This window comes from Centrocercus urophasianus, unplaced genomic scaffold, assembly GCF_019232065.1.
Source record: "Centrocercus urophasianus isolate 14NV4802_14NV808 unplaced genomic scaffold, USGS_Curo_1.0 seq_21, whole genome shotgun sequence".
Classification (NCBI taxonomy): Eukaryota; Metazoa; Chordata; class Aves; order Galliformes; family Phasianidae; genus Centrocercus; species Centrocercus urophasianus.
This window is the reverse complement of record NW_024884767.1, coordinates 4565114-4590363: the sequence shown is the minus strand read 5'-3', so window position 1 is coordinate 4590363 and position 25250 is coordinate 4565114. Positions and strand designations below refer to the sequence as shown.

The 25250-nt window shown below is 37.2% G+C and overlaps 1 protein-coding gene across 9 annotated transcripts in view; it reads left to right on the top strand.

Moving 5' to 3' along the window:
• MEF2C (myocyte enhancer factor 2C) overlaps window positions 1–25250 on the top strand; it is a 122214-nt gene that overhangs the window by 83692 nt on the left and 13272 nt on the right. For 4 of the 9 annotated variants that reach the window (XM_042822870.1, XM_042822869.1, XM_042822871.1 and 1 more), the window contains 5 exons: window positions 631–690; window positions 836–973; window positions 7776–7962; window positions 8757–8804; window positions 24119–24291. In XM_042822870.1, coding sequence (XP_042678804.1) covers window positions 631–690; window positions 836–973; window positions 7776–7962; window positions 8757–8804; window positions 24119–24291 — 606 coding nt within the window. Of the gene's footprint in view, window positions 1–630; window positions 775–835; window positions 974–7775; window positions 7963–8756; window positions 8805–24118; window positions 24292–25250 lie in introns of all 9 variants that reach the window. The other 5 variants (XM_042822873.1, XM_042822876.1, XM_042822872.1 and 2 more) reach the window with 3 other exon arrangements.

Below are 25250 nucleotides of genomic sequence, written 5' to 3'. Positions count from 1 at the left end.
CAGTAAAAGTAAACACTATGTCTAGGAGCTCTGAATCAATATTTCAGTCATGTTCACAGCCCACTCCCCACTCTTGTCCTACCAAAAGCATGCACCTTAGAATGGCAGTTCATGTCATTCCTTAAAGAATTTGATTCGGTTGCGCCTCCTTCTACAGTGAAGAACGTGAATTGCTAAATTTGTTAGCTTTTTTTTTCTTTCATTTCTTCCTCCTGTATCTGTCCTTCCAGGAAACACTATTCTACTCTAAACAGTATATGTCTTTTGCCATTAATTGCTATGTATAAATATGTTAGAATTGTCTTCTGGGTGGGTATTTTAACCTCTTAATGCAATCAGATGTGGGAACGACGTGTATTAATACAAGCACTTTGCTGGACTGCTAGTGTTGTTCTCTATTGACTGATTCCAATTTCAGAGCAAGGAGATTCTTTCAGAGCAAGGTGTAGTCTTGTCTTGTCATTCATAGCAAGGCATGTGGCATCATTGTAGTGGGTATGTCAGCAGTTTCTGTCCCTAAATTAGAATGTAAAAACATTCCACCTCTGGGCAGTTTGTATTACTCTAACACTGCTGAGTCTTTCTTGCAGCCTGTGTAAAGGATTGAACTTTCCAAATTGTGTATTTCAGACATTGAGAAAGAAAGGACTTAATGGCTGTGACAGTCCAGACCCCGATGCAGACGATTCAGTAGGTCACAGCCCTGAGTCTGAGGACAAGTACAGGAAAATTAATGAAGATATTGATCTAATGATCAGCAGACAAAGATTGTGTGTAAGTACTCTGAGTTCCTTTTCATTTTTTTTACCTTTTGATATTTCTCTGAACCTGGCAGGCATTGAACAAGAAAGAAAACAAAGGTTGTGAAAGCCCCGATCCTGACTCCTCTTACGCTCTCACCCCACGCACTGAAGAAAAATACAAAAAAATTAATGAAGAATTTGATAATATGATCAAGAGCCATAAAATACCTGTAAGTACCAACGGTTAGATGGCTGTCTGCTGATAACCGCTGCAGTAACAAACCATAACCCTTTCAGTTCTGGCTTCTTAAAGAAAACATTTCAGCTGGAAATAGGCTTTAATAGCCCAACTATGGTCAGGAAATTTCACACAATGTACTTTTCCTCCAAGTCTCTACCTCTGATGTAGACAGAGCCTATAGGTGAAACCTGCAGAAGGAAGTGAAATATATATATATGCATTATATTCACTTGGTTTACAGAACTGTTTTACCACACTACTTGCACAAATTATACCTAAAATGTAACAATGGAAATATTTCTTTGTGGACAGGCTAACAAACCCACAGAATACTTTCTGTGGTGATATAGAAAAAAATGATGTAGAACTGAAATTCCTTTATACATAGCAATTACTACATTCTGTGCGTGTCACTTCGGTTCTCAAATGTCCCTGCCAAACTCAGTTGCAGCACTGAAGGGTTACAGCTATTTGCTCGCTGCAGAAAAACAGACTGCATGAGAGCCTAATGGTAGGATTCAGACATGTTTGTGTGTTGGGGTGATTTTACAGCTTTGTCAGAGAATTTGCTTTGACCTCATCAGCATTTACTTAATGCTTTAACATGAGCTAAATTTTGTTTTAACCAAGTCAAAATTTCTAACCTTCAGTCATATGCCTTGCCAGATATCTAAGAGAAATAACTCTGCATGTGCTATTTTGTTTGCACAAGACATATAGGGAAAAAAAACTTGTGATTATGTTTAATAGAAAATTTATAAAACTGACAAAAAAATGTGGGGGCTGTGAAGGTTATATTTGGCCCTTCTTCTGTGTGGAAGGATGAGCAATCCAAAGAATTACCTTGGTCCAAAAAGCATCTGAATTTACATTGTTAACTGCGTTCTTTTAGAAAAGATTATTTGGGTGTGTTTACTGTTTATTCCCATGTGAAAGTTGTATGTTTAACTCACAGAGAGGATGTCTTCTCACCCAAAATGACGAAGTCATACCCGTTATGCTGCTCAATTGTGCATACAAAATGTGATAGTTAAGCTGAAGACACATCTTAGGGATATTCTGATTCTATTTCATGCAGTGTACATTTTTTTTCCATTAATTCTCAATGTAAAAAATTTTCACTCAAGCTAACTAGAGTCTGGTGAAGTTCCCACATCATGGCAAATACATCTTTGGAAAAAAAAAGAATAAATGAATGAATAAATAAATAAATAAATAAGATTTTTCATGGAGGCCAGAATGGCACCGGGTGTGACAACTGAGCATTTGGAATGACTGGCTAAGAAATCCCAAAATGTACATGAAATATCAGGGAGGTATAAGTATACATTTAATCTTCTTGCCTCGCTTTTTATTTGCTACACTGCTATAGGTATTTTTCTCCACAAAAGAGTTGTCATAGCTGTCACCATGAGTTTGATTTCTCAGGATGGAACTCAGTTTGACAAACAGTGATTGCAACATTTAGATTGACTGTTATAAGCTTATATGCTTCACCCTTTTTCACATCAAAATCTTGGCAATCATCATTTCTTTGTTTTTTCAAGGATGACCTGTGCTTTTTCAAATCAAAGTGACAACATTTTCAATCAGATAGGATACAACCAAGTTACCTTTCAAACTTTGAATATGTTTTGAGATGGCTCTTGAGATCTTCTGTTTCTCTCATGCATTTTCTCTTTTCTTGAGACAAAGCAATGAATATTACTATTAAAATCTAAGCTATGAAAAAGAGCACCTCGTAAGAAAACTCATTTCTAGTTGACGGTGAATTTTAACACCATTCTTGCCTTCTAAGTATTTGGGAAAATCACCTTTTCTAGAAAAATAAGAAAGTTCAAGGAATTAGAAGCAATACAGTCAATATACATTGTACATCACATTGATCCTCAAAAAAAAAAAAAGAAAGAAAAAAAAAGAAATATCTTTCTAGCTGTTTTCATTAAATCTAACTATTTGATGTCAAATGAAGTCATGGCTTGGCTCTTAACTTGCTGATTGCATTGGTTTCCTAGGCTAGATTTTGAATATAGTTTATCTTCCTACGTTACTGGGATGTAACAAGGTGCAATGCTTTATTTTTTCATGAAATGGATTCATAAATGCTTCAGAGATACAGAAATGAAAAATGCTATTATTTCTTTCTTCGAAGAAAAAAAGTATTTTTCTTCATATGAGACAGAATATACCTTCCCTGGATACTCCGCATATACCTCAAGGCCTGTGTGCTCCATCAAACTGCTTACCACAAGAGGAACCAGTAGGCAATGTCCCCAGTGCAACAGGATCTCCTTTTCTTAGCATTAATCGAGATCCAGTGGGCAGAATGGAGTTCAAAGTTTGTACATAACTGAAATTTGCGTTTAAAGGACACCAACTTTAACTGTACAATTCAGTGTAACTTCAGGAAAGTCAGAGCAATTACATTCATTTACTTGTGATTATTAAAACTGACCAAGAAAGTTGGGGGGAAGAAAGCAAAACTGAATGAAAAGTCAACAAGTCATGTCATTAAATCATTATTTACAAAATATATAGAACAATTCACTGCCTCTGCCTGGTCTTGTAAGAGACCAAAGCTGTTGCCAAATGAAAATAAAATTGGCTTTCCCTCCTAACAGCAAAGGCCAATAATGTTTCCTCAGATAATTTTCTGGGGAAAAGCATTTATATTGTTCTAAAACATCTGATAATAATTACACACTTATTTGTAGTTTTCATGAGTGATGATAGCAGAGGAGACAGAAATAGTCTCCTAGAAGGGGGCTGTAAATGTCTCTGCCTCTAAATAAATGCAAGTCCAGTTGAACAAGGGAGAGGGAAAAGACATTATTTAGCACAGAATATTTGGCCCATTAATTTTCAAGGGTTATGAGTATCCAAAATTTTGCTTTGCCCAACACACTTCAGCTTGTGGAGTTCACATCTAACATAGTGCAGGCAGGCACTTCCCTTTCAAGTGAGCAGTCTGCTCTCTTTAACGATTTTGTTCAAAGGAGAAAAGACAGTGGAAAAAAAAAAGAAGCAGGATGTGACAAGCTGCATACATGTTAAGGGCAAAGCCATGCCTGTGTTAGTAAATGAACAACAAAGAGCACTCTAAGACACTTATCTCTGCCTCAGAGTGGATTGTTTGACAGTTCCTGGCATTCTTCTGGCACAGGCCAAATACTGCTCTTCCAGACTGATTCTTAGCTCTATTTGGTAGTTAGCCCAGGCCAGGAACAATTCCCAATTGTCAGTTTGTATGTAGCCATGATGTTTTTGAGGTTGAGAAAGTTTAATAATGTGGACGTGTACTGCCCTGTGGCCTCAGATGGCCTTAGTTCCTAGGCACATTTAATTTACTAATATAGATATTACGCAAGTGCATCATAAGCTTTAATATCCATCAGGCCTCACTGGAATAGATATGCCCTGTGACTTACCAAGAATGACTGGGGAATCTATAATAGGATGCAGTTCTTGGAGGACATACGAGACTACAACAAAATTTGAGAAACTAGAGGAAAACTGCAACTAGACACTTACTACTTAGAACTTGTGCTTATCCAAACCACATTCCTTCTCTAACCTTTGGCTACTGGTAAGAAAAAAAAGTCACTATATCATAGACTACTGTGTGTTGCAGTGAGAAGGAGGATAGAGCTAACTGACCTTGCACTGATAGAACTGCCTGTGCAATATCCATAAACAATTGTAAGTACATCCAGATAGTAGAAAAAATGATAAAAATGAAGCCGTTACATACACAGAAATAATGGTTGGTTGTTTTTTTTTTTAATTTAGCTAGTTTCAAAAAATGTTTTCAAAATGACGAAAGGAAAGCTAAGTAACTGTTTCCAAAATGTTTGTATGACTAAGTGATGACTAGTGATAGTGGCAGCCACAAGAGAAAACAAGTCCAGGGCTGTTTTGTTCTATACCAGTGGAGAAAACTGAAGATTCCAAATTTTGAAGTGTTTTAGACATTGAAGAGAGAGAATAAAGACACAAGCAGATGAGCCTGATGAGAAACTGAGTGTCTTGTGATTTGCATTTGTTGAAGGGTTTTACTTGGCATAGATGGACATATGTCAAGATAAGGAAAACAAGAACACAAGTTAGGAAGATAGAGCCAATAGCTATCTACCTAGGCTCAAAGGGAAGATTTCACAGATCTTCTGACAGCAATGAAGAGGACAGAGCAAAGTGATCCCCAGTGAATGGTACTTTATATAGCATAGGATGGCACTCAAGCAGCTAAGAACTGTTCAAAGCCTTCGGAACTGGAAGCCAGACTATGTCCCCAAAGCCGCAAGACAGAGAGATCACCACGGCAGTGAATGTTACAAGAGGCTCCATGTGGTCTTATTCATGTCTCACATCGGACTGGATGTGAAGATGTCCATCTTTGTGTGGATTCAATTCTTAAATCTGTTTGAAAAGGCAGAAAACAGCAGCAGCAGCTAACTTTGAGCTCCAGAACCAACTCTTAACTGAGCGGCCCAAGTTTCTGCTCTTTTTTACGTGAAATTTGGGAACTTACAAGATCAGTTTCTAGCTAATGAAGATAATGTTTTGCTTCAAAAATAAGAGACTAATAGGACATTTAAGATTATGCAAAGCCAGTTTCTAGGGAGCCAAAAATCATTACAATGACATAAACTGACACCCCTTGAGCAATGTACTTTGTAACTTTTCCTTTGAAATACAAGCCACACATGCAGCCAAAGAGTGGAACATCAACAAAAAGATGTATGCAGGCAAAGAAGGTTGCTCCTAAATTACAATAATTATTTTTGAATGTGTAGTCTTTTTCTTCTCTTTTTCCTATTCAAGTAACAAACAGTAGGTTTCAGGATCTCCACGTAGACCTAGCAGCAGGTATAGTTTTACATATAATGAGTGAGATTCTCATTATACTTATCCTTCCCTACACGCCTCTACTTAAATCCATCGGCTTTTCTAAAACATGGCCATTGAGGTGCACCTCAGCTGCTTGTACAGAGAGAAGGAATTTGTCTGAGGAGTCGTGTTGGCAAGTCTTTCCACCCAGGTGCCCTAACTGATCTTGGCCATTATGGAAAAGAGAAGCCGTCTCACAAAACCAGGCCACAGGCCACAAAGTGGGTTTCAGAGCTAAATTAACACCTTGAAATAAGTCCCAGAGCATTTGTGTAACGTATCCTTCGCATCATGCTCTGTACTAAAATCTTTATGTGTGTTTCTGTGGTTAAGCAAAATGATTGTTATATATTTAGAGCAAATTATATCTGCCCCCAGAAGGAGGTGGGTTGGTGCAAAAAGAAAACAGCAACAACAAAAAATACAAGTGCAAGGATAAAATTAATCTGATGGCCAGTGCTATAATACTCAGGGCACAGACAACAGATCTGACCAGCCAGAGAAGATCCATGTGGATGGCACAAGACCAGGGTATCTCTGCTGCCTAACACAGCAGATTATATGTCCAGTTCTCAACATTCTCTCACCAGATCCTTGAAAACTTATCAGTATTATCAGCTGCCAGTAATGAAATTAAAATCTGTGAACTCCTCTCTCTGAAGATATTACAAGCCTGGTTTAAAGACAGTCTTGAAGAATTAAGACTCTTGAGTAAGACAAGATTTTCAAATGGCAAATTAAAGAGCACTTTGCTTGCATTAAGGTATTTTAACATTTAAAATGCTGTCAAGCAACCCTAAGAAAACTCTCCTTTAAAACAAACAAACAAACCCGAAGTTAATTACTGAAAACAAAACAATAACAGGTAAATTAAACATGGAGTCCTAGCGCATTTGAGTGATACCAGAATCAAAGATTTTAAAGAAATTCAGTGAAACCTCACCCAAGAAAACTCCAACAAATCAACCAAGAAGTCCTGAGATTGGCTTTCTGAGAGCATTTTGAAAATCACGTTTTATCTCCTCATACCCTCTATCAGACATAGAATTGGAGTAGTTCATAAGTTTGCTTATTTTTGAAAAGGATTCTTCATAGAGAAAAGGCTTGAGAGAGGCTGCTGCCTTCAAAAGTGACAACAGTGTTTTGGAAAGACTTCTCCAAACACACATAGACATGCATGCAAAGATAAAACAAAAATAATCCAAATAATTTCTGTATTTCTTAAGTTCCTGTATTTGATACCTGTGCCTAAGTAGAACTTTTTATTTTAAGCCCTTCCTAAGCTTAGATATAAACACAAAAACACATCATTTACTGTGATGGTAGCTTTAACATTTCAAGATCATTCTGATTGCTTAAGCAACATAAGATGAAATAAAAGCTTTCCCTTTTGCATTCCACCTCTTCTAATTTTTCTCCATGCAATGAAGTCATCATAATCATCCATCTTAGATCTTGCAGTCATCTGTGACACTAGATTAAGATATCACAAGTGAACAATAACGACATCACTGAATTAAAGAAAAAGAAAATTAGATTCATAAGGCAGTGTTTTATTATTTTTTAAAAAAAGAAGAGGAAAAAGGAAAAAGAACAAAAAAGAAGAAGAAGGAGAAGAAGAAGGAGAAAAAGAAAGAGGAAAAAAACCCTAGAAAATCTTCTTGCAAAGCGGTCATGCAAGCTGCATTAAAGAAGGATGGAATTGTGATTTGAAAAATCACAAAATCACATTTAGAAGCCTTGGTAATTCTTTGAAACTCTTCACTTGACTGTTAATTGGGGGGAGCTTGAATATTTTAATCACCAACTACAAAATATTTGAACTAAATATAGAGTAACTGTACTCGAAGGCTGTTGTGCTTCTGTACTATTCTTGTCTTTGTTTCCCCTTTTTACTTGTACAGGCTGTTCCACCACCAAACTTTGAGATGCCAGTTTCTATCCCAGTGTCCAACCACAGCAGCCTGGTGTACAGTAATCCAGTCAGCTCACTGGGAAACCCCAATCTTTTGCCACTGGCCCATCCTTCTTTGCAAAGAAATAGCATGTCTCCTGGCGTGACACATCGGCCTCCGAGTGCAGGTAACACAGGTAGGCTCCGTTCAGTCCTGTCTTCTTAAATTCTCTTTTATTGGCTGCCTGTGCACCTTAGGTCACTTTAAACTGTACTCTTAGAAACAAGAACTCTGTTTTTAGTAGTCATAACAGTTTGTCCAAAATTGCTGTGTTGAAGAATCAAAAGAACCAAATTGGTTTCTATTCCCAATTTAGAAAACAAATAAACAAAAACATTCTAAAAAGAGTTGAATATCGACTGAGATTAAGGGAAATCAATAAAAGATTAAATCGATAAATACGATCTGCTGTTTCATAAAAAAGCAGCTTGTCTACTTAATTCATGCAGTAAGTCTCTACACCATAAAACTTAAAGGGGCAGGGGACAATGCATGGACAGTGCAAACAAGTTGAAGTAAGAAACTTAAATGCTCCAGTCTGGTGACAATGAGGGCTCATCACTAAACAGGATAAGGGTGAATTAAGTTAATTCAGTGTGCCTGACTGGAGCAACATCAACATCCTTAAGAATACTGGGTTCAAAGAATCATTTGAGGTTTCCAAGTTCAAAGGGAAATTTGTGAAATCCTTAGAATGACTTTCAATGAAAAGCTGCAGAAATTAAAATAAAAAGCTATGCAAATAGATCTGATAGCATCTGAGCTAAACTCTGTTTTGTGACTCTGGGGGTGATCTGATGCCCTCTAAAGTCCTCTGAAGAGAGAGAAACAGCAGTGCATATGGGAGCAGGTCATTTGAAGTCAGAGAACATTTTGAATGTTTGCCTATTATAGTTTATTGTACTCACTTGTAGTATTTCAACCCTCTAGGTGGCCTGATGGGTGGGGACCTCACTACCGGTGCAGGCACCAGTGCAGGTAAAGAGAAAAGAACTTGTATTTATTTTTCTAATTGAAGAGAGGAATTCCTCCAAAGGCTAAATCCTAAAATATCTTCCATATTGGAGATCAGATATTCATTTATTTTCCCCAGCTGGGTAGTGGAGGGTTGGTAATTGTGCTTTAAAAAGTTTGTTTTCTTCAGTGTTGAAAATCTTGTAGTTCAGCAAATTCCACGGACACAAGTGTCTATCTTTCTTCACAAGAGCCTTTCCATAGAAGCTTATAGGTTCTCTGGACTGGGTGATCAGATGAGATTCCCACTGAGGCCAGTGTCTGAAACTTTGACCATTTGTAAGTCACAGGGAGTTTTGTCTTTGACTTAGTGGAACTGAGTTCACTATTGAATTTCTCATTAAACTTTCATCTACGGAGCACAGATTTGATTTCAAGCCCAGGTTTAAGACCACTTCTGATCTTTGAGATCTGTTAGCATTCTCTTAAATAATCAAAAACTAACAACTTAGTTTTACGTTTGTGCTTAAGTGCTTTCGGACATGGCAGGGAAAAGGATTTCCCATATAATCACGAAAGGGAAAGATGAGCCCCTTTAATTCTGTTCCTATGAACCTAATGAGAGCTGTAAGGACTGTTAAGGTCGGTATAACCAAAGCAGCGTTGTCACAGTCCTATTTGCTGAGTAAACTCAGTAGTTTGTTCACAATCTCAGTGATGTTGCATTATTACAAATATAGATTACAAAAGACAACAGCAAGATTTCCATTTCAATTTTAGAAGTAAGCACATATGTTTAAATAAAATAAGTGGAGTTTTTACATGGAGCATATTTCATGTTACTGATTTAACTGCTTTCATAACGGCAGGGGAAATCAGCTGAAAGATCAGTTCTGTGCACTGTAAACCAAGGCCAATATATTTCCTGATTCTAACACTCTATTATAAAATGACTTATATAGAAATTCTGGATATAGCAATCTTCTTTTTTCTTGGCTCTTATCATCCTGCTTTAGACCACCCCCTTTTATCTTCACACATAGATGAGTAACAGATGTTTGTGTGATGCCTCTGTAGTAAAATGGAAACTGCAGTGTATCAAAAGACTGCTTTAAACACATGCTGATGCTTTGAGAGGTTGTTTTGTATTAATTTAGCAGTGGCATAGCAAACCAGGGGAACTTAGGTGTTAGTATCCTTTGTCAACAAAAAAAAGAAAATACAGTAAGCATGATAGTTTTGTTAATTATCTTTTGTGTGAAAAAGATAAAGAAATATTTGTTCTGGTTCTTATTTTGTCTGCTTTTGTTTTGTTGGTTTTTTTTTTTTTTTTTTTTTTAATCTCATGTATAGTAGGAACTTAAAGAGTGACAGCAGAGGAAGTCAGATAATAATTTGATTGCCCTATTAAGGGGCTCCCTCTACTGTTTTTTTAAGAAATATCATTGTCTCATTCCTGGTTTCTCTGTTTCTTTAAAAAGATGTTGGAAAGCAATTAGCAAAAGCAATGTCTTCTTCTAAAAGAGGCACATACTAAACTAAAAGCTCATAAGCACATGCATTTGGTGAAATAATCTTCATGTTTAATAAAATCTGTATATCAACATGCTAGCTTAAAATGTTTTTTCTTTTTAAATACATTATTTTCTTGAAAATATATTAAAAGCATATATAAGCATAGTAAGAGGGATTGCTTATTTCTCACTAACTCAGAATTTGCATCTCCTGCATGAAATGATATGCACTAAGCTCTCAAGCAATCTAACTCAGGAGTAGGCATTTGATTTGAGGGGCATATATATTGGGAGCATTGCTGGGAATGCATTGTAAATATTTAATTGTATGAATAGTCTTTGCTCTTTAACTGGCAATAAGACTTTAAACACCATAAAAGAAGTGTTTTCCAGATCTCTTAGATGCAGAATAGGAGGAAGAATTTGATACAGGGCTGAAGGAAGATGAAAGGTCACTATAAGGTCAAATCCTCTGTCTTAGTTGCCTTATTCTACAATGACACTATTTTGGACAGCCCCCTCTCTTAAGGGGACAGAAAAATGAACATCAAAAGTTCTCTTTGTTCATCATTCTTCAAAAGAAACAGAGACCTCTGTGTTTTATTCTAATTGGCATCTTAGAAGCTGGTAGCATGCACATTATAAATTTGCATTTTTCTGCAGTGTCCAAAAATAGCATGTATTGAAAATAACATACTCCATGAAGAGGAGTCTATACAGTTTCATTTCTGTCACTACAAAATGAAACCACTCTTGATTGCTAACACCAGGCCTCAGTTTCTGCACTACTTTTACAAACCACATTATTACAAATTATATCTGCAGCATCACAGATGGTAAAAGATTAGTTGAGCCTGTGTTTTGAAAACTATTATTTTGATGGGTTTGATTATTTTAAGTAATAACCCTGAAATAATTTACAATTTACCTTGGGACTTACCAGAATATAAGAAAGGTGACTGTTTATTATCTTGCTTAACTAAATACCAGCAGTGGTATATTTAACTTAAACCAAGGTTATCTCAGGTTTGTAAAGCAAGTTTACTCTAAGCCAAAACCTGATTGAATCATTTCTATCATGTGATAGTAGCAACTGCCAAAAAATTGGAGTGAACTTCACATTTAGTGTATTTGCTAAATTACAGCAAAGTCAAACCAAAGGCTTTTGACTGAAAGAAAGAACAAGAACTTTTTGGACTCAAGTCGGGTTTCTGGATCACAGTTACATTCTGGAGTCACATCCATCAGGTTTTTGCCGTAACTAACAAGAAAATAAGAAGTGGCGTGTTACCAGTTTATTTAATGGACTGTGTGAAGTTCTTCTTAATTTTGGGGAGCTGATTTAGTCAATAATAAAACCAGCTAAATCAACAGTAATTTCACCAGAAATAAACAACAACTATAAAATTGAAGTTTTAGCTCTGCAAATAATCTGTACTCAAATTTTATACAGTAATTCAGTATTTATCTAGAGTACTGTTAAAAGATTTAAACTTCAAAAGTAATCAACAGTTTTAAAATCAAAATAGATCTGTATTGGAGAAAGTCCTTTTTCCTTTCTGTGTTTTAAGCTTTTGGTCTTTAAACTCACTGTATTTCAGATGAAGATATACTTTTTTTTACTATGGTTTTCAGATTATGATATTTTTTATTTTATAATTAAGTTTTTTTCTGAACAGAATAAGGTCCAGTTAGGTCAGCAAAATTTCTTTAAATTTTAAACCACTATAAATAATAAAATCAACGTTAAAAAAAATATATATATATATATATATTATATATATATAAAGTTTTAAATCTAATGTGTTTATTATGCAGATTTTACTAGATTTCACTAGATTTAATTGTTTATTTGCTTTCTTTAATTTGTTTCGCTATTCAGTTTCTTTACAGCCTCCATCTTGGCATTAATATTAAAGAAGCAAGTTATTCGGAAGTACTTGAGGGTCTGAAAATGCTGTCAGTGTGTCGAGTGCTTGTTCTCTGTAACTCATACATCCTTAAGCTAACTTTAATTCTGTTCTTTAGAATCATTAGACACAGAAAAGATCAGCAGTGCATTTTTGATCATTCATCTTGGGTATTTCCAATAACTGAAACCCATATTCACGTATAAATTCAGCAGCTAGACATATCCTTCTCAAAATGGAGCACGAGCTAACAGTTGTCTTCACATCTGCTGAGAGCTCGAGGTCTTAGATTTACTTCCCAATGTTATAATTTGCTAGTGCTTTTCTGCACATTCTTCTCTTGACTGGGCTCTGGGTGGGCTTATTATATATTCTACTAGTATTGCAAGTCAAATATGCAACAGTCTTTTCTTTATTTTTTAATTTCCAAGCCCTCGGGAGAGACGCAATCTGGGTGGTATCATCTCAAAAAAAAAGAAAAAAATCAATGATTTACAAAAAAGAAATAACTATCTGTCCAAATAAACCTAGAAGCAGTAGAAGCAGTACCAATTCTAATAAAGGAAAGTAAGTAAGAAAGGAAGAAAGAAAAGAAAAGAAAGGAAAAGAAAAGAAAAGAAAAGAAAAGAAAAGAAAAGAAGAGAAGAGAAGAGAAGAGAAGAGAAGAGAAGAGAAGAGAAGAGAAAAGAAGAAAGAAAAGAAGAAAAAAAGAAAGAAAGAAAAGGGTTTTCAAAGGCACCTAATTCCATTTGTGTCTTTTGAAGTCTTAAATATAAATAAGCAAACTAGTACTAAAAAAATGAAAATTTGAAGAGTTACTTAAATATTCTCTACTGCACTCTGAAATCATGCTTGGCATAGGCAAGAGAAGATAATTCTTAAGTCTAAATGTGGAATAAGTTAAACAAACAAGTGAGCTTTGAACTATTATTTCCAAGCTGCAGTTTACAGGCGACCTGTTGGTACTGGGTCTGCTGAGGAGAACATGACAGTCACAAACCTTCCATTCTAGCTCAGTAAGTGCAGTTGCCCACAAACCTCTCACCTAAGGATTGGGCAAGATGTGGTACAAAAGTATAGTAAACAGTTCCTGTTCAAGGAAGTGTACAGTCCAAAAGAAAGGACATGCAGTCATTCATAACAGAGTTCATGATGCAATAGTGCCAAACCCAAACAATAAGAAATCACAAATTGACAGGTTGGCTTAAAATCATGGAGGGGGATAAGAAATGAAAAGCATAACGGTTTTTCTTTTCCCTTTTTCCACTCCCTGAATGCCAGTAGCAGTTGCTTTTCCTGCCTTTGTTCTGTATGAGGAGAATACATGATTCTTTTCAGTTCCGTATTGGTCTAAGAGTTGGTGTCTTACGGGAAGTACCTACAAGTATGAGATTGGTGATAAATGTGAGATTCCCCAGTGAGAATGCTGGAATTTATCCTCTAATGTGTACTATGAAGGAAACAGTTAATCTAATAGTACATGAATTTTGTGTCCATGTAATCAGTCAACACAAGACTTTACAAAACTAAGTCCTTTTCCTGCCCTAGGCAACTGATCTGTTTAATACAGCTTGTTCAGACTCTCTTCATACAGGTAAAACTCATGACAGTGAAACTTTTGAGTGTGAATTTGAAAGGATGGTTGTGCAGTCCACATAAAAGTCAGACAAAATATTGCAGAGAGTGCTGAATGCACAAGTTAGATGTGTGTATTTTCAGCTGGCTCACGTGACCTTGCCAAAGAGGTTCATGTAAGCTCATTCTTAGTAGACGTCACTGAAAATATGTGGAAATTTGGCCTGTGTTTTGTTTCCATCGGTTGTGTGTTGACTTAGTAATTTATTTAGTTATTCTCTGTCTCATCGTCTCTATTATTAATGTCTCAATATTTGTATTTATAAAAAGACAGCTTGAAAGGATTGAAAGGGAGAAAGCCCTAAGTTCACATGCAATGAACAATTAAGTGAGTCATGCAAACTGTGATTTTTTATAAATGGGACTTAAAAGACAGGCATGATTGACTTCTTTTCCTATATGACAAGCAGTAACTAATATTCATTTAGAGTGATTTGGATTTTTAGATAAAATCATTTTCCTTGTGAAGTCAGTGGGAATATTTTTTTTTTCGCTTTCCATCCATGAGACAGGAATTTCTATGCTGATGGCATTTTTGTATGTGCATTCTTGCTCTTTAGAACATCAGACTATCTACTGTTGCACACTGCAATCCGTATTCTTGTTCCAATTCATATCATATAAAAAGGCTTTGCACATCAGCAAACATCTGGATTCCATGTCTATCCTGAAAGAGGCAGTTGATGCCTTTAGGATCTGAAATGCAGCAGCAACATTGCTCTGAGAAGTGAAGCAAGAAATGCTTTTAACCTCCTGAAGCTGGGACCATGGCCACATGCAGAAGTTCCTGGCAGTATTAAGCTAATGTGACCTCTGCCCTTTAACTTTTAACATGATTCCCCAATTAAGATATTTGAGCCATAGATTCCAGTTGTTTTCCAAATCTCTGGCAAGCTGATTTTTCCCTTGATAACAGTTGGAACAGTTTCTGAGAAGTAAATGCCAGAGCAGACAGGGATCACTTAATTACTGATCTTTTATTTGCATCTGCTTGAATTTCAGAACAAATCCAAGCAGTATTATCTGTGTGCAGAACACTTTCCTTTTGTGTGTATATTGGTTGTAATAACAACATAGGAAATTTAGAAAAATAAGGCTGTGTCATTCGTGTTTAAAATACACAGTTTTGGGATTTTTCTGACATTTTAAACTATGCATTCATCATATTTCAGTAATTTTCCATTAGCAAAAATAGTCAATATAACATGTGGCTATATGCTTAAGAAGAAAAGAAAAAAAAAAAACATTAGTTTCTAAAATTTCTTAGGGGTACCAAGAAAGTACACTTTTAAATTATGTATTCTTTTTAAAATTGGTATTTCTGTTGTCCTGAAATACTTCTTATTTAAAAAAGCATTTCCTGTGAAATTATAATTTATTTCAAATGCCCAAAAAAACAAGGGGCTCATCATAAGCAAATGATTTTTCACAAGCAAGCAGTGTGTCAATTGCTCTCATGCAAGCAGTCAGGAGGAGTGAACTCCTCTGCTCTTCACAGGCTCATGTATTTTTCCTTTGTATCGTTAGAAAATACTTTATTTTCCAGCAGTGTGGTTTTCCCTCTTGCATAAGTTTGTTCTTCCCTTTCTTCTCAAACTAGAACACCTCACATTAAAAACAAAACAAAACAAAAAAATGGTAATTGTGTATTTCTGCTTAGGCAGAAGTAGAATGGATCATTTTTTCAGCTTAGTGTAAAACATATATTTTTTTTATGAACTAAGGATTAAGCTATTATCCTAAGTGCAGGTTATCTCAGACAGGTTAGGTCCATATATCATTTGTGCATCTTGCATGTATTGTGTGATCAAGTCTGTGCCACTTCATAGAATCATAGAATCATAGAATCACCAAGGTTGGAAAAGACCTAAAAGATCACCCAGTCCAACCGTTCACCTATTCCCAATAGCTCCCACTAAACCATGTCCCTCAACACAACATCCAGTCTTTCCTTGAACACCCCCAGGCTCGGTGACTCCACCACCTCCCTGGGCAGTCCATTCCAGTGCCTGAAACCCCTTCTGAAAAGTAATACTTCCTCATGTCCAGCCTGAATCTCCCCTGCCGTAGCTTGAAGCCATTCCCCCTGGTCCTATCACTAATGACACGAGAGAAGAGGCCGACCCCCAGCTCACTACAAGCTCCCTTCAGGAAGTTATAGAGAGCAATGAGGTCTCCCCTGAGCCTCCTCTTCTCCAGGCTGAACATTCCCAGCTCCTTCAGCCTCTCCTCATATGGCCTGTGTTCCAGACCCCTCACCAGCTTTGTTGCCCTCCTTTGAACACGTTCCAGGGCCTCAATATCTTTCTTGCAGTGAGGGGCCCAAAACTGGACACAGTACTCGAGGTGCGGCCTCACCAGTGCTGAATACAGGGGAACAATCACCTCTCTGCTCCTGCTTGCAACACTGTTTCTGATGCAAGCCAGGAGGCCATTGGCCTTCTTGGCCACCTGGGCACATTGTCGGCTCCTGTTCAGCCGAGCATCAATCAATACCCCCAGGTCCATTTCCTCTACGCAGTCCTCCAGCCACACCGCCCCAAGCCTGTAGCGTCGCCTGGGGTTGTTGTGGCCGAAGTGCAGGACCCGGCATTTGGCCTTGTTGAAACTCATCCCATTGGCTTCAGCCCAGCTCTCCAGCCTGTCCAGATCCCTCTGTAGGGCCTCGCTACCCCCAGGCAGATCCACACTTCCAGCCAATTTGGTGTCATCTGCAAACTTAGTGAGGGTGCACTCGATGCCCTCATCGAGGTCATCAATAAAGATATTGAAGGGGACAGGCCCCAGCACCGACCCCTGGGGAACACCACTTACGACCGGTCGCCAGCTGGATTTGACTCCATTCACCACCACTCTCTGTGCCCGGCCCTCCAGCCAGCTCCTTACCCAGCCAAGAGTGCACCCATCCAAGCCTCTGGCTGCCAGCTTCTGCAGGAGAATGCTGTGGGAGACAGTGTCAAAGGCTTTGCTGAAGTCTAGGTAGACCACATCAACAGCCTTTCCCTCATCCACCAGATGGGTCACTAGATCATAGAAGGAGATCAGGTTGGTCAAACAGGACCTGCCCTTCATGAACCCATGCTGGCTAGGCCTGATCCCCCGGTCACTCTGCACATGCCGCATGATCTCCCTCAAGACGATCTGCTCCATAACCTTCCCTGGCACCGAGGTCAGGCTGACAGGCCTGTAGTTCCCCGGATAAATCTTGCATAGTGCAAGACTTTCAGAAAATGTGCCAAAGGCAGAGGTAGGCTATCTCTTTCCCCATGGCAATACACTTTCAAGTGGCTGTCTGGTCCCTAAGTCTTGTTTGGTCTTAAAAAACATAGTAATATTGCTCTGATGTTCATTAAGCAGTTCCCACCTTCTTGAACTACAGAAAGCTTAGTCTTTATAATGCACAAAACTGAGCACTCTGTAATTTTCTTAAGCGTTTTCCTCTTAAAATTCACTGCTTAGCTACTATGCTGCTTATCACACAGAGTCACAGAGTCACAGGAGTCAGAAGGAACCTCTGGAGATTGTCCAGTCCAGCTCCCTGCTAGAGTAGGTTGCCTACAGTAGGTTACAAAGGAAGACATCCAGGCGTGTCTTGAATATTGCCGTAGAGACTCCACAACTTCCTTGGGCAGCCTGTTCTGGTGTTCTGTTTCCCTCACAGAAAAGTGTTTCCTGTGTTCCAATTTGTGTCTGTTACCCCTAGTCCCCTCACTGGTCCCATCCTCTTGACTGTCGTCAGTTAGGTGTTTGTAAGCACTGATGAGATCTCCTCTCAGCCTTCTCTTCTCCAGGCTCAACAGTCCCAGGTCTCTCAGCCTTCCCTCATAAAGGTGATACTCCAGGCCCCAAATCATCTTTGTAGCCTGCCTCTGGTCTCTATCCAGTAGTTCTCTGTTTATATGAAGATTCAAGATAAACAAGATTATGTGAAAAACTTGTTTTTCAACATAACCGTGGATGCTGACAATTAACTTCATTTGAATAAAACTGTATTGTGAAACTGGAAATAAGTAAAACAATACAATTGGAGGTAAAGATATAGGAAATATAGAACTTTACACTGAAGCTAATATTAAGCATATTGACAATACTTCAAAATCAAAAAACACAAGCAGGATCTGGAGCTGGGCTGCCTATTGCTTTCCTTTTGTGTTGAGGAAGCAGAAAGGACTAAACACAATTGTATCAGCCTGACGAAGGCAGAGCACTCTTCCTCCTTCCCAGTGAATGCAGATCTTGAGACAGATCTTTGCTGCTCATGTCATGTAGATACTCCTGTTCCAGTGATTGCAAGGAGGAAGTCCAGAGCTGTGCTGATATATCTGCCTGCAGCTTGGGAAACTTCACTGCAGTAAGAAATGTTTTGAAAGGCTGCTTGCTCCTATATAGGCAGCCACAGGCTAATCCTGTAGCCAGGTGCCATCTTTGCATGTACCACATTAAGGTGTCAACTACTAGCATAGGCTGAAGTGGCAGAATATTTAGTGTGAGAGCTTCTTTAGAAACATTCAAATATGGATCTTAATATAACAACAAAACATCACCTCAGCATTAGAGATCAGGTTGGTTTGCGGTGTACTTAGCTACACACTTGGCCAAGCAGTAAAATATTTGCATGAAATTTAGTGCTCAGAACGCTGTTCTCATGGTCTTTCATCCTGCATGGAAATAAACCCATCTATCTCTCCTATCTCTCTTATTTGGCTGAAAAAGTATCTCAGGTTTCTTCTGTTCAGGACTGATGGCCCTAGATTTCCAGAGATGTGATTTGCAGCGTTTTCTGTAGTGTCAAGGCTCTCTTATTACTGTCAGCTTCTCCCTGAGAAGGATCCTCTCTATCCTGAAGGAAATCTGAGCCTACTTGCTGCAGGAGGGGATACACGTGTCCTTTTCAGTAGTATTTGTGAGCACCTGCAAGTACTCTAAGCAGACTAGATTGTACGCGTGTTACAAATTTTAGATGGCACTTGTGCCAGGGTTAGAAATTAATTCTGACTGCTTCATCCACATAAGGTGGCTGGCAGTAGTCATTGTGGAGATACAAAGAGAAGCAGCTGGTTTTCATATCCTTTATGATGGCAAGCATGCTTCCACAGCATTGCGGGGACAGGGAGCTGGGGATGGGGGATGAGGACAAGGTTCCTAAGGTGCCAGCCAGGTGCAGGGCATCCAGAGCTGTGGCAAAAGGTGCATGGAAGTATGTTTTGTAAGCTGCATTTGTCTCAGTTCACTCCCAGTAATTCCATTAAGAAGGTACAGTAAAGTAATGTTGTGGGAATGGAGAACTACTTTACTGTAAAAATTTTCTTTTTTCTGTGTGAGCTTGTCTGCATATTGGTTTCCTTCTGCCACTTCCCGCTAGTAAAAATCTTGTACTGTGACATGAGTAGCACACAACACTTCAGAACCTTCAAGTTATCTTCTAAAAAATTATGTGTAGGTGAATAATCAGTGCAGCTTCCTGGCATAAGTGCATTAGTGTTGGTATCATTTTTGTTAGAGTGCTAAATAATAGCCTGTTCCAACAGTGTGTGTGAGTTAAGAAATTATACACATAAGATGTAAAAAGAGAAAAGGAACCTGTTCCTTGCCTTTCAAATACTGTTAGGTACAATTACCATTCTAAGAAGAGGAAAATAAAGCCAAGTGAAGAGTGCACAACTGAATTTAAAATTAGCAAAATGCCTATTACTGCATTGATTCTTTTTACTTTTTTTATTTATCTTTTTACATTTTAAAGTCCAAGCTAAATCCTATCCTAACCAAATCTCGTATTTATGTAGATTCATTCTAAATTTAAGATTTCTTCTGAGAAGCTTGGTGGACAACAACAGTGTCATATATGTAATGTAGATATTTAGCATAACCCACCAAGAAACAGGTATCCTCCATGAGATGGAAGGCAAATATTCCTGGAAAGTGAATATTCTTAGTGCAATAATTATGATAATTTTTGTGTGTAAGAGCAAATGATTGTTGAGAACTTGAAATTACCATCAATATTTATTAAAAACAGTTCAAAAATCTGAAGGCTCTTATTAAAATTAGTGGGGGTATGCATTCCAGGTACCCAAAGATCAACCCATACAGTGAGTGAAATGCTTTAAAGTAAATGAAAGATGATTGTGAGTCTTGCTCTTAGTGCTTCTGAGACTGAGGTTTTGTTCATTCATTATATTTTTGTATCTTTGAAATAATAAATTAAAAAACCAAGTAGGAACTTGACAGGATCAAGTCTTCAAGAAATCAGGATGCAAAAATTTTCCAATTTTTCAAGAATTTGAGACTTGGAATCATGACACTGCTGATGTGGAAATAAATAATTCACTCTTCATTTGTTTTACTTTAACACATGGAAAGCCTCCTTTCTTAAATGCTCCCTTGAGGAGCGTTGCCCTAACTCTGAGAACATCAATAATTACAACCACTTTGCTACAACTGCAATGCCAGTGACAAAACTTTGAAGGAAGAGAGATAAATTTTGCTCCTTACTCTGTCTCAAATAACTTGTACCTTGCTCCTATCCTTAAATTGCTGCAAAATTGAAGTGACAATTTAAGATATTAGTGCATAAATTTGCCGTATGGGCAGATAGCATACTAATATATTGTTTTTTTAATTTGTATTGACTGACTAGCTAGTAGCACATAAAGCTAATTTTTTTCTGGATTTTTTTTTTTAAGTAATTTTGTAGGGATTAGTCATGCAGTCTTTACTTGGACAGAATTTCCTCTAAAGTCAGTGGCACTTATGCCTAGCTGCAGAATGTGAGAACATGACCAAGAAGAGCATTCTATGCTTAGAAGGCATTTGTCTATATATTCTGCCATTTTTGTCCCAGTACAAAGTCTGGCACTGCGTTTCATGACACACGCTGCTCTGTGAGTTCTATCTAAAAACAAGCTCTTTTCTGTGTAAAACATTGTTACTCTTTCAAATCAGTATAACAAACAACAAGAGGAAAAATAATTTTCTCTGAAAACTTTTTGAATTGAAAATGCTTTCAATTTACAAATTGTGACATATGCCCTTTAAAACTTGCACGTCTACTGTTTTTATTTTCATTATGCGTTACAAATCATATCCGTAATGTTTTTAAATGTTCAATTCCAGCAAAAATATGGCTTTTAACAGAATAAAAATGTAAAGCCAACTTGCTGTAAAATCCATCTGTTTTTCATTTTCTTATAATCTATAATCAGGAAATCCATTCATACATGACATGTAATTTCTCCGCTTTCAAGTGGATAGTGGAATGTGATGTTCTGCATACAGTCACATCTAAATTGATAATTGTCCAGGCAGAGCGTAATTTTAAAGTATAGGATGAAGGAAGGCTTAATTTGTATATTAGAAGTCTCGTGCATTTTTTTTTTTTGCCTCTGCATGTAAATGAGACTGTTCTGTTTGGTGGATTTATCTGAAGGTGGGACAGCTGCCTCAGAACAGGCCAGGGCTTTCTGAGTAAAGAGGATACAGTTTAAAGAGCTGGTTTAAATGCAGACTCTTCTTAACAGTAAACCACACGCACACATTCATCGTTGATTTTCAAATGATGGGTTTCTATATCACTGGTTTAAGGTCCACAGTCTTGCATTCCTGTATCCACACAATACCAAAAGAATAACAGTTTGGTGGCTGGAAAGAGGAACAGTTATTATATGGCTCCAAAATGCTAGCTACCATAATATGCCATGAACAGCAGAAATCTGCTGGTAAAGAGAAGATTACAGTAGTGCTTAAAAATAATTTGATGTTCTAAAAATATAAATACAAGAAATGTTATCACTGTTCAAAGTACTCATAGGTAAATATAAAGATTTGATTGAAGTTCCTGAAGATAAAGGTGCCTCTTCTGAAAAGAGCCCTTTCTTTTTCTTAATTTTGACAGAAAATTATATGAAGTAAAATTTCTACAGAACACTGTTGTTTTTTTGTTTTTTTCCTTGTAATCTTTGCAATGTAAGGATTTTTTTTTTTTCTGTAGTCATAGAAAAGAACATATAAATTATAAAGTGTGCTGTTTCATCAAATATCTCTGGTTGCATATTGCAGAATAAAGTAGCTGCATGAAAATTATGCTTATTCAAACAGCTTCATTTTCACTTTCTGACCAGGTTCTTGTCATACAACAGATTTCACAAGGTAGTTTTTCTTCCTGCTAATGAAATTTCTCCTGTATGAAACCAGTACCAGAGAAATTCTGATTTTGCTTCAGTTTCTTCTGTTGATCACTTCTCCATGTAAATGTTTTGCAGTATTCAGTTTGTCTTAGATGAAGTTCTTAAAGGTGCGGTAGTTTCTGAAAGAAAATATTCTTGTATATTCCAAATATCCCTTCTAATTCCACTGCCTTTAACAATGCATAGCATTAATTAGAGCATAATATGGAGCATATCTGCACTTAGAGCAATTGTTCATTTGTTAAAAAGGCTGCTGACACAAAATAAAACTCTCATCAGAGTTCTCCTATTTTAAATTGATAAGATTGAAATATACTCTTTTAATAAACTCATTTTTATCTCACTAACTGTAACTTACTCTTATTATGGAAATACAAAACTGATTGGGCGTAAAGAACACTTCTATTAAAAATCTCTGAATTTGTTCGAGTGCTTCTAGGTTTTGATCAATTACTGATTGATTATTTGACTAATTATTTTTTACAAGACTTGTGAAATTGTTACAGCTTGGCCAGAAGAGTGGCTAAAGGTACCTGAAGAATATGGAAGTCAAGCAATTTAATGATACTTTTCATGCTGTTCCAAGCATAACGTTCACAATTCAGGGTTTTCTGGAGCCTGAAGGGGTTTTGTGTGTAAGAGCCTTTGACTGATTTTGCTTTGGTGGATTTTCTGATCTGGTAAATACAATTGGTCAGCGTGCTTGCAAATTAAAAATATAGTTTAATGTTAGTCACACTTGGACACACATTATTCTAACTATAAAGCTGATCCATTCTCCTTTACTGTCTCTTTTTTACTTCCTTACTGATTTCTCAGATTTAGTCCCATAATCCATTCATGTCCAATAGGGCTGTAAGCGCCACTCAATGTGAAAAAGTGAGATACTGTAGTTCTTGCCTTTGGAACTACAGAGGAAATTATGAAGGTTCAGGACACCTAACTCATGGGCCTGCTCCACACTCATTAATTCTTGCTGAAAATTAAAGATGAGCCCCAAACAGAAACTCCCTAACATTTACATTTACTTTCTTGGTATTTGTCTGTGAAAGCTTTCTCTTCCTGAATCAACTCTCTTATTATGACTGGGCAATTTCTGGATTTCTCTTGACCATTAGAGAGAGAATTACAGTCATTTTTTTTTCTCCAGACTTTGTGGGTAGCAAATGAAATTTAATGGGTAGAAAAGAAAGATCTCATTTTTAGTGGCATGGTAGGTGTCAGTAATAGTACTGAAACACAATTGCCAATACCATTTAGTGAGAGAAAGAAACTCCCTTTTGAAGAAAAAAAAAGAAAGAAAGAAAGAAAGAAAGAACAAAAGAAAGAAAGAAAGAAAAAAAAAAAAAGAGGCATTTGCCTGTCAGAATTCCTAGGGCTTGCAGAAAGCAGCAAGAGATGAAGATGAAAGATACGGAGGCATTTTCCAAATAAGGTTATGCTCTTGTTCTCATTGACTTTAGTGTTGACAGAATCGGGTCCAAAAACTGTGGTGAGGGAGCACAAAAAACATTTGAGAATCTTCCTAGTCCTCCCCCTGCCTTTTCTGGAAATTATAGCCTCACTATACTCATCCTTTGTTTAAAAACAAAACAAAATCATGAACTGGAAAGGGCTGAGTCAGGCAAGGCAGAACCCTCCATAGTTGTCAAGAAAATGCAGTGTGGCTTTGACTTTATTTAAGCAGTAAGATTCTCTGAAACTCCTGATTCTCTTTTAAGGAACAAGTAAGATCTTGGCCATTTTGAGCAGATAGTATATTGTGCTATGTAATATCATGGTAAAGAGATTCGTGTAATGTCATAACTGCAGCACATCACTGGATGTCACCTGCCATGAGAGAAAGCTTACTTACTAACAACTTATATTTGTTTCAAACATGGTGCATGTTGGTTTTTTGCTGCAAAGATACAATAAGTAGCACAATTATTTACCTTGAACCGCAGTATTGGAATGTTTTAATGTTTAGTACTAAGAAATATGTTTGAGTTTATAATCTCTCTCCCTTACTCTTTTCATTTTCTGTTTTGTTTTGTTTTGTTTTGTTTTGTTTTGTTTTGTTTTGTTTTGTTTTGTTTTGTTTTGTTTCTAAATAGGAAATGGTTATGGCAACCCCCGCAACTCACCAGGTCTGCTGGTCTCACCTGGCAACTTGAACAAGAATATGCAAGCAAAATCTCCGCCTCCAATGAATTTGGGAATGAACAACCGTAAACCAGATCTCCGTGTGCTTATTCCACCTGGCAGCAAGAATACAATGCCATCAGTGGTAATGTATTTTAAAAGCCTTTTTTTAAAATCTCCTTCAGATAAGATATTTAAGAATTTCAAGGCCTGCTAACCCAACTAAAAAATGTAGAATAACATTCCACATTCTTGCTTTTTTGATCTTTCTGTCTGGCTTTATGGCTCGACATCAAACTAAAGATTTAGGCAGATTCATTTTAATTGCTTTTATGAAACTACTTTTACTTCATCCTTTTTTTTCTATGAACTTACAAAATAGAAAATGTGTCCTGAACAGTGTGAACTTCTTCCCTCACCTTCCTGATAACTGGAAGATCCTTTCCTGGGTTTTTCATAAAGCCTGAATTTAACCCCAGATATATTTCTCTTAAATATTTAGCCATGCAGACCCTCAGCAGATGGCAGATTAACTACAAATAAATGAATTTGAACTCTACCACTCTGAGCAACAAAAGTCAGGTTTTAGAAGGATGGATGTAGTAAGCAGATAGAGCATGACAGAGTGGAGCATCAAATTGCTGTACCTCTTACCAGTATTCACAAAATGTAAGCAGATTGTTACAGTTAAAGATTGAATTATGAAGGTGTCATGTGAGTATCTTGCAGAACCCTTCCAGAAGTGGGTTAGTAGTTGCAAGTAAGCCTTTCATTAGTGTTTTAACATTAAAATGGAGTTTGATTAAGAAAAGATCTGGATGGTAAATTTACGTGCTGACATAAACAAGTTTTTCCATTACGTAACAAACACTATTAAAACAGCTGCCTTTGCTTGATGTATTATAAATTAACTTTGAACATCGAACTAAAACTTCCCGTAAATGGGATGCTGGGCTCTCTATGAGGATAAGTAATAAATAGTCTCCTACAGGGCAGCCCTCAAAGTCGACCAAGCCGTGACAAGCTGTCTGCATCAAGTGATTTATTCCAAGGTCCTTAAAACTGATACTTTCCAAGGGATTCTGTGAATAGTCAGGTCTCCTG